At 35.5% G+C, this 10,745-nt stretch overlaps 1 protein-coding gene across 1 annotated transcript; it reads left to right on the forward strand.

The window, feature by feature from the left end:
• The first annotated feature begins 5,013 nt into the window (after positions 1 to 5,013).
• Positions 5,014 to 7,622, forward strand: LOC141812704 (uncharacterized). Its single transcript, XM_074700715.1, has 6 exons — positions 5,014 to 5,566; positions 5,661 to 5,852; positions 6,185 to 6,316; positions 6,365 to 6,622; positions 7,250 to 7,515; positions 7,596 to 7,622. Exons 1-6 carry the CDS (start codon positions 5,014 to 5,016, stop codon positions 7,620 to 7,622), a joined length of 1,428 nt encoding a protein of 475 aa, XP_074556816.1.
• The last annotated feature ends 3,123 nt before the right edge of the window (positions 7,623 to 10,745 follow it).

Raw genomic sequence — 10,745 nt, forward strand, 5'->3', positions numbered from 1 at the left:
AAGGGTGCAAACATAGTCCCACATCTAAAACACATGAAAAAGATCATGGATTTAAAAGGATGAAAGATATCTCCATTGGTATGAGGCCTTTTGGGGAGAGCCCAAGAACAAAGTCATGAGGACTTAAGCCCAAAGTGGACAATATCATACTATTGTGAAGATATTTTGAATCCATCGGTACTTACAATTGGTATCAGAGCGAGCCCATTTTTCACCGGACTAACCGTCAAAGGAAGAGTCATGATCCAGATCTAACCATTTGGGTTGAACCTTAAAAAAACAAAGGAAGTGACCATGTGGGTTGAACCTTAAAAAAACAAAGGAAGTGGGTGCTCCTGTGTCTGAATCAAGAGGACCAGACACCAGGTGAGAAGTCCTAGTAGGTCGGGTGGACCGAGGGGCAAAAAGTCCTAGTTGCGGCTAAGTGAGAAGTCCTAGTAGGTCGGGTGGATCGAGGGACAAAAAGTCCTAGTTGCGGCTAGGTGAGAAGTCCTAGTAGGTCGGGTAGACCGAGCTGCAAAAAATCCTAGTTGTGGCTAGGTGAGAAGTCCTAGTAGGTCGGGTGGACCGAGGGGCAAAAAGTCCTGGTAGATCGAGAATTCAGACATCAAACGGAGGCTTTCCGTTTGAGGGGGGCCTGTGGTTCTTTGTTTGAGGGGGAGAGTGTTGGGTTGCAAGGGTACAAACATAGTCCCACATCTAAAACACATGGAAAAGATTATGGATTTAAAAGGATAAAGATATCTCCATTGGTATGATGCCTTTTGGGGAGAACTCAAGAACAAAGCCATGAGAGCTTAGACCCAAAGTGGACAATATCATACTATTGCAGAGATATTTTGAATCCATCGGTACTTACATATAAGAACAATCTTTGAGAAACAATGCCAAAAGTCAAATTCATGTGCCACACATTATTAGCACCATTGTATCTTTGACTTTTGATTTTCTTAATTTAGAGGTCATAATGAACAAGAACATTTGATATCTCTTTTTGTTAGATTCAATGGGACAGTGTCACTAACACTTTAGATGGCAAAAAAAAATTCTGTCAAAATCTCATGATTATTCACAAATCTCAATATAACGACCATTTGCTCCCGTTTAATTATATCTCATACTTCATCAATAAGAATACAGAAGCATTTATCTCTAATTTCTTCATGACCCATCTGTTGTAATCTATTAGTCATAATATGTAAAATTTCTCTCCGAATTTTTGGAGCAATATATTAAGCATTTTTGAAGTATTCTCAAGTACAACTTCATCAATTTCTATACTCATTTTTATAAAAGCCTTCACCAATTCAAGAAAATTCCCACGATTTGATCATGAAGAGAGATTCATCATTACCTCTATATAAAGGCACAATCTTGAAGTGCTAACCAATGAACATTTACAATTGAGGTCCTTAAATGCAAATAATTTTTCTCCTTTTGCTCTTTAGATTGGGCTTCATCAATATGTTGTGAGGGCTTCATCAAATTTTCAACCCTTCTCTCATACGTAATATAAGGCAAAGAAGTTGCAAAACCAATATGGGCAAGAAAATCCTTCGTTAACTAGTACTGAAATATTAGACGAAGTAACATAATTCAAAAAAGAAACTAATAAAAATAATATGTCTTATTTATTGAAGGCAAATACTTCAACCAATGAAATTTTTAGAATTATTTTTCTGAAACTAATAATTTTGATTTTCAAATTTTATACTCACATACGCCAACATATCTAGTTGATAAGGTCTCATCTTTAAATATGAATATCTTATCTCATCTCGTTCAATATAAGGGAGGATGATTTATGGTCATCACTATAGGAGAGGAAATTGAAAAAATTTGAACTTTAAAATAATTGAAAGACTTTTACTAGATTGATGTTGTATTGTAGAGATGGGAGGAATTGAAATGCTTTCACTAGTTTGATGATCTTTTTTTTTAAGAAAGAGAATATTAATGGTTTTTCCATTCTTTGTAGTAGATTAATATTCTATTTTAAAATAGTTTAAATTATATCCCTAAACAAGTAACAAAATGGCAATCAAATAAATAAATAAATAAATAAAGGATCAACTATTTTATTAAATAAACTTAAATAAAATAAAGATTAACTTAATTTAACTCTCTAAACATAAATTAATAAATTTACTTTTTTATATTTAACTTTTGCTTTCACATCACTAAGATTGTAAATGAACTAAATATTCATGAACAAACTTGATGTTTGACTTAGTAAGAATTTGTTTATGTTCTTTTAATACATATAAGATCAATTAAATAAATAAACTTAAACAACTTATTAAATTAAATAAACAAGCTTGAACATATATATATATGTTTAGCTCGTTAACGTTCATAAATAATTTTCATGAATATTATTCGTGAATAATGTTCATGAACAATGTTCGTGAACAACGTTTATATATGAATAATATTCGTGAAGAATATTCTTGAGCCATATTCATCAATAAAACTTTAAAAAAATTTTAAAATAAATAAATAAGTTTATATTATTAAACTCATTAACCAACTAAATAAATTAAAATGTAAAATTTTAAATAATCAAATAAGTATGAATTGAGAATTTGATAACATCTAAACGAACAAACCTCAAGTCAAGCTTCAACAATCATTTCAATAGCTTAGTTTATTTTAAGCTCAGCTCAACTTGACTTGATTACCTTATCAAACAAGCTTGAACACCACAAAATTTAATTTGACTTAGACTCGTTTACCACGCTACACATTGTGATGTCAAGATATTAGTATATTACAAACGTGTATGCATGTATATATGTACAATGAAAACTAAAAAAAGAGAGAGAGAGAGAGAAATAGACACACAAATTAAATGGATTCTAGCTTTGCACGTGACGCTTTCGCAGAAACAGAAGTTAATGAGGAAACAAGTCAGATGAGGATTAATTAGCACTTCCGCCTAACCCTTTTTCACAGCAGCATCAGTTAATCGAGGATTAATTAGCGTTTCTGCCTAACCCTATATATTTAATATAAAAAATTAGTTTGGGTTGGGTTGGGCAATAGCCCAGGACAACATGTTACTAGATCATATCCATCTCTGATCACACCATGTATTCCTTTCATTGTATTGCTTACAATGACTAGCATTGGCATTACTCTAATGTCAATTATGATGAATCACTTAGATAATAAATAGGTGGGAAATCTAGCTAGTGTGGTAAGCCGCCTAAGCATGTTATAAGAAAATATCACTAGCATAGGTGTGATGGAGTGACAAACACTCCAATGAACAATAAAAGGATTAGGATTTAAGATTGACTTTTGAGTGTACGGGCTTTGAATTTATTCAATAAGAGTACTAGAGAAGAAAATTATCTATCTTTATCTTCAAAGATTAGTCGTGCAAAATTCAGACATCTAAATTATAAAAAAAAAATTGAAAGAAAATAACATAGATTGTTCTTAGTTATCAATATACATAGATATATATGTCACTACAAAAATATTATCAAATAGTGACGGACTGTATCCGTCGCTATTCGGTCGCTAATCGAGATTAGCGATCGAATAGCGACGGAAACAGTCTGTCGCATGTTTTTTGGTCGCTGACGTCACTTTAGCGACGGAATTAATGATTCTGTTGCTAATTAGCGACGGAATAATTTATTCCGTCGCTAATTATTTAGCGACAAATTTTTTTAGCGTCGCAAAATATTAACGACGGAATTTAATATTCTGTCGCTAATTAGAGACGGAATATTAAATTCTGTCGCGATTTTGTAAAAAATAAAAAATAAAAATATTTCTTCATCAGCGACGGAATTTATAATTCCGTCGTTAGATTTTTCTAAAAAAATAAAAAACCATAAACGGTTATTGCCGACGGAATTTAGAATTCCGTCGCTAATTAGCGATAAAATTTAAAATTCCGTCGCTAATTCTAAATTCCGTCGCTAAAAAAATTAAAAAAATCGATTATTAGCGACGAAATTATAAATTCCGTCTCTAATAATCAAATTTTTTTGAAATATTTTATTTTGTTTTTATGATTTTCCTGTTTACACGATAACAAAATCAATATAATATAACAGAAATACACAAATAGGCCAACAATGGTAAAACACAACACTAATATAAGGAGTGAATACAACACATATCAAAATACTGCGATACAATCTGAATACAATAACATAATTACAAATATCTGGATACAATGATACTATATCAAATGTCAAAATACAATAACTGATCAAAATTATATCTAAACCAGTCGATGCAAAATAGAAGATCCTGCAAAAAACCAATAAGATAGGTTAGTAATAGAACAACGTATTTGAATAATGCATGCTTACAAGTAATAACTTTTAAAAAATTAAAAATAATAGAAATGCTAACCTACCTTGCAGACAACTACTGATCAGGAGCATTAGGGTCCTGAGTCTCCGTATCAGGGTCGGCACCTCGCATCGCAGTTCACAGCGCATCAAAAGCAGGCTGCGATGGCGTCTGGCCGAAGGTCTCCATCCAGGCCGCCATCTGCCGCCCAAGCCGAGCTTGACTTTCTGCCTGCGCCTCTAATACGGCGAGTCGATCTTGCTACCCCTCTAATACTGCAAGTCGATCCTTTAATTCTTGATTAATTTGTTCGAGTTTTTAGGTAACCGAATCTTTCCGAGTTTTTAGGTAACCGAATCTGTTATTTTATTTACGTTGAGATGGTCTATTGTAAAAGCCTATTTATAGGTTTGTTTGGCTTGTTTTTGGAATCAATCAGAAGTTTGGTTTTTCCCTTCATCTATTCTCTGTTCTCTATCCCTAAACTGCTGCAGCAGTTCGGTATCTGGGTGTATCAGTGGTATCAGAGCCATTGAGAGATCCTTCGACGGCGTCGGGCGGAGCAGCGCAAAATCACGATCAATATTTTTTTTTCGAGCGAAGCAGAGAAGAAGAAGAAGGAGGAGGATTCTTCTTTCAGCAAGCAGACGCAAGGAATCGCAACGCCGGTGTCAGGTATCAGAATTATCCCCTTCAATGGAATCCGAAAGTAATTTTGTGCAACCTGCAATTCCACGCTTTGATGGTCACTATGACCATTGGAGCATGCTCATGGAAAATTTCTTAAGGTCCAAAGAATATTGGACGGTCGTGATTTCTGGAGTAGAAAAATCAAAAGAAGATGCTGCGCTAACAGAAGAGCAATTGAAAGATCTTAAAGCAAAGAATTATCTCTTCCAAGCTATAGATCGTTCAATCTTGGAAACCATTCTCTGCAAGGATACTGCAAAAGATATCTGGGATTCTATGAAAAAGAAGTACCAAGGCACGACAAGAGCTAAGAGGCAGCAGCTTCAAGCACTTCGTTCAGAGTTTGAAATGCTCCGAATGAAATCAGGAGAATCAGTTTCAGAATATTTTTCAAGAACAATGACAATCGTCAATAAAATGCGGATCCTTGGTGACAAGACAGAGGATGTTCTCATCATCGAAAAAATCCTTCGATCTATGACACCAAAATTTAATTTTGTTGTCTGCGCCATTGAAGAAGCAAATGATGTAAGTACACTTTCAATTGATGAATTACAAGGTTCATTATTGGTTCATGAGCAGAAAATCAATCAATATGAAAAAGAGGAGCAAGCATTGAAGGCTTTATCAGAGAATCACTCTACAAATTATAGAAGTGATAGAGGACGAGGAAGAGGCAGAGGTCGAGGAAGAGGAGGAAGATACAACAATGATCGAGGAAACCAACAACAAAATCAACATCAAGAGAATTATTTTCAAAGAAGAGGACGTGGAGGTTATTATTCAACAACTGATAGAACAAAGTCAGCAGACAAGTCCAATGTTGAATGTTACCGATGTCATAGGTATGGCCATTATAGATCAGAATGTTACACTAATTTGAATAAACAAAATGGAGATCAGACTAACTTTGTAGAAGAAGAAGAAGAAGAAGTGTCTCTTTTGATGGTATGTCATGAGAAAGAGAAAACTCAACGACATGTATGGTATTTAGATACAGGTTGCAGCAACCACATGTGTGGGGAGAAGGATACATTTTCTGACTTAGATGAAACCTTTCGCAGTTCTGTCAAATTTGGTGACAACTCTACAATTTCTGTTATGGGAAAGGGAAAGGTAACCATACAAGCAAAAGGAAATACTACCCATACTATCTCTAATGTTCTTTTTGTGCCAGATTTAAAGACTAATTTGCTTAGTGTGGGTCAACTACAAGAAAAAGGATATGAAATTGCTATTAAAGAAGGAGTTTGTCGCATTCAAGATGCAAAGTTGGGATTAATTGCGCAAGTTCACATGACAGCCAATCGTATGTTTCCACTTTATCTTCATACAACATCTCATTCATGTTTTTCAGCAAAATTTGATGATGAGGCATGGTTATGGCACTTTCGTTATGGACATCTAAATTTTAGTGGATTAAAAATACTAAAACAAAAGAATATGGTGATCGGTCTTCCTCAAATTACAAATCCTTCTCAAGTTTGTGAAGAATGTGTTGTTAGCAAACAACACCGTAATCAATTCCCCCAGGGAAAATCTTGGAGAGCAAAGGCGGCATTGGAGCTTGTCCATTCAGATATTTGCGGGCCAATAACACCACACTCTAATGGAGGTAAAAGATACATAATTACCTTTATTGATGATTATAGTCGCAAAATATGGATTTATTTTTTGCAAGAAAAATCCGAAGCCTTTACTGCTTTCAAAAATTATAAAGTACTTGTCGAGAAAGAAAGTGGCAATTCGATTAAAGTTCTGCGTACAGATCGTGGTGGAGAATATAACTCACATGAATTTGCAAATTTTTGTGAGAATCATGGAATCAGAAGACAACTTACAGCTGCTTACACACCCCAACAGAATGGTATATGTGAAAGGAAGAACCGCACTATTATGAATATGGTGCGAAGCCTTCTGACGACAAGTGGTATTCCTAAAAATTTTTGGCCAGAAGCAGTTAATTGGAGTATCCATATATTGAATAGAAGTCCCACATTATCTGTTCAAAATATGACACCAGAGGAAGCTTGGAGTGGAAGAAAACCAACGGTTGATCATTTTCGGATTTTCGGATGTATTGCTTATGCTCATATTCCAGATGAAAGGAGAAAGAAGTTAGACAACAAAGGTGAAAAATGCATTTTTCTTGGTATAAGTAATACATCAAAAGCTTATAGATTATATAATCCTTGCACTAAGAAAATCATTATAAGTCGTGATGTTATTTTTGATGAAAAAGACACTTGGCCATGGAATCAAAATGGTGTTAAAAGAAATATCTCAGCAGATCTTGATGATGATGAGAAAGTACAACAATCTATGGAGGATAAGCAACAAATCCCAGTAGATCTTGATGATGATGAGAAAGTACAACAACCTATGGAGGATAAGCAACATGAGGAAGTCTCTCAAAATACTCCTACAACAGATCAAAGTTCAATGGAAGTAGAATCGCAAAGGCCACAACGTGTTCGAAGAAGACCAGCATGGATGTCTAATTATGAGGTGACTGGAATTGATCAAGGTGATGATCCTCTTACACATTTTGCTTTATTTTCAGATTGTGATCCTACAACCTTTGAAAGTGCCGTCAAAGATGCAAAATGGCGTAAGGCAATGGATGATGAAATTGAAGCCATTGAAAGAAATGATACTTGGGAGCTGATTGATCTTCCGAAAGGACACAAAACCATTGGTGTAAAGTGGGTCTTCAAAACAAAGATAAAAGAAAATGGTGAAGTTGACAAGTATAAGGCGCGTCTAGTAGCTAAGGGATATAAGCAAGAGTATGGAATTGATTATACAGAAGTTTTTGCTCCTGTTGCAAGACATGACACAATCAGATTGGTGGTTGCATTGGCGGCACAAAACTCGTGGCCTATTTACCAACTAGATGTCAAATCAGCATTTTTGCATGGAAACTTGGAGGAACAGGTATTTGTAGAACAACCTCTTGGTTATATTAAGATCGGAAATGAGCATAAAGTATATAAATTAAAGAAGGCTCTCTATGGATTAAAACAAGCCCCACGAGCTTGGTATAGTCGCATTGAGTCCTATTTCTTCAAAGAAGGCTTTCACAAATGTCCATATGAACATACACTCTTTATTAAAGTTGGAGATAAGGGAAAATTGCTCATCGTCTGCTTATATGTAGACGATCTCATATTTACTGGGACTGATGATATCTTATTTCAGGAATTCAAGAAATCTATGATGGTTGAATTTGAAATGTCTGATCTTGGAATGATGCATTACTTCCTTGGCATGGAAGTAGTGCAATCAACTAATGGAATCTTTATTTCTCAAAAGAAGTATGTGCAAGAAATTTTGAACAGGTTTCAAATGAAGGATTGCAATCCTGTAAGCACTCCAACTGAGTTCGGCTTGAAGCTAAACAAGGATCATGAAGGGAAGAAGGTGGACAGTACAATTTATAAGCAAATTGTTGGCAGCTTGATGTATTTAACTGCAACAAGGCCAGACATAATGTATCCTGTGAGTTTAATAAGTAGATACATGGAAAATCCAACAGAAATACATTTATTAGCTGCCAAGAGAATCCTTCGCTACTTACAAGGAACTAAAGATTTTGGATTATTCTACAAGAAGGGTGAAAAATCAGAGTTGTTCGGGTTTACTGATAGTGATTATGCAGGAGATCAAGATGATAGAAAGAGCACTTCAGGCTATGTATTTATATTGGGCACAGGGGCTGTATCATGGTCTTCCAAGAAGCAACCAATTGTTTCCTTGTCAACTACAGAAGCTGAATTTATTGCTGCAACTGCTTGTGCTTGTCAAGCTATCTGGTTGAGAAAAATTCTTGAAGAGCTTCAGTTCAAACAAGTTGAAGCAACTACAATTTTTTGTGATAACAGTTCAGCAATCAAACTCTCTAAAAATCCTGTGCTACACGGCAGAAGCAAACATATCGATGTGAAGTATTATTTTTTAAGAGATCTCAGCAATGATGGAACAATCAGACTGGTTTATTGCCGAAGTGAAGATCAAGTTGCAGATATACAGACCAAGCCTCTCAAGTTAGCTACATTTGTGAGGTTACGTGGTCTACTTGGAGTTTATTCACGTGCTGCTGTTGTTTTCTCTTAAACTGATTTCTGCCGACTTCAGTTTAAGGGAGGGTGTTAAAGATTTAGATAATTTGTCCGAGTCTTTTGAGTTTGTTCGAGTTTTTAGGTAACCGAATCTTTCCGAGTTTTTAGGTAACCGAATCTGTTATTTTATTTGTTCACGTTGAGATGGTCTATTGTAAAAGCCTATTTATAGGCTTGTTTGGCTTGTTTTTGGAATCAATCAGAAGTTGGTTTTTCCCTTCATCTATTCTCTGTTCTCTATCCCTAAACTGCTGCAGCAGTTCGGTATCTGGGCGTATCACAAGGTATGTTCCACAATGGAGCGGGATCCAGCTGTATGTTTTGTGGATCCGGTGCTAGGGCTAGCTAGCTCGGTCTTTCTGTTGGACCGAGCTGTCGCTGTATTTGCCTGCCATCTTTCTGCTTGCCATACTGCTTGCCATGCAGCCCAGATGTCCTCTGGGATCCAAGATGGTCTGGTGCCCTTAGTTCTGCATTTATAGAGCAGATCTTTATATAATTTGCCAGCAGCAGCATTCCAGGCGTCTTGAAACTCCCGCTCATGTCCTGGCTCAAAAGTATACTTTTTCTGCAAGAAAAAAAATAATTAGTGGAAACAAAAACTTCATTATAAGGTGTTTAAAATGACTTACCACAAACTCGTCGTAGTAGAAGTTGCGCATGCCCTCGTCGACATGCCTCTAAGTATGCCCTGAACGACATAGTCGCTCACAGAACTTACTAGAAATATATCCTGCAACTTTATGGCCATCTGGTGTAAAACTACATTATAAACCTTGTAAATGTTAGACATATGTTATAAAACAAATTATGAATAAAAAAGTAATAATAACACCAAAACTTACCACCCGCCAACAACTCTCAAAACTGTCCGGCCACCTGGTGCTGCTGCCTGATCAGACATATCTATATCTGCAAAATCATAAATGAAGAAGAGGGAAAAATGCTTCAAAAGGATACATCCATCTATATTGAATGATTACAAAGGTCCTAGCTGTGAGTTGCTTCTCTTGGTTCGGTTATTCCAGAAACTCTTCTTGTTGCTTCTATTTAAACCAAAATCAGTATTTTTTAGTTAGATTTAGCCTAGGTCAACCTTGATTTTTAGTTGGGTGGTAGAGCAGGGAGGCAAGGTGATCCTGGTTTTAATTAAAGAATCTGATTAAACCAAAATCAGTATTGTTTTAATTTGTTCCAGCTTCGTCGTAGAGCAGGGAGGCAAGGTGATCCTGGTTCAACAAGGTTTATGGTTAGGTACCATCTTCATTGTATCTCATTAAGAAAACAACTTTATTTATCTAATTGGTTTACTCAAACAACACCCATCTTCATTGCATACTTATTATGATACCCATCTTCATGGTTAGGTTCAACAAGGTTTATGGTTAGGTACCCATCTTCATTGCATACTTAAGAAAACAGCTTTATTTATCTAATTGGTCCAACCACACTTGCACATCCTGACAATGTATTTATTTATCTCCTCAGAATTTTGATCATATACTGGTAGAAAACCATAACTCTCTATTTGATCAATAATTTCTGCACCTGACTTAATTCTTGGTTGTAATTTTGTAACGACGGAATTCTTAAGGAAATTTTTCTTATTTCTCCTGA

This window comes from Curcuma longa, chromosome 19 (assembly GCF_044706935.1).
Source record: "Curcuma longa cultivar G26 ecotype Majalengka, Jawa Barat chromosome 19, ITB_CL_G26_1.1, whole genome shotgun sequence".
NCBI lineage: Eukaryota > Viridiplantae > Streptophyta > Magnoliopsida > Zingiberales > Zingiberaceae > Curcuma > Curcuma longa.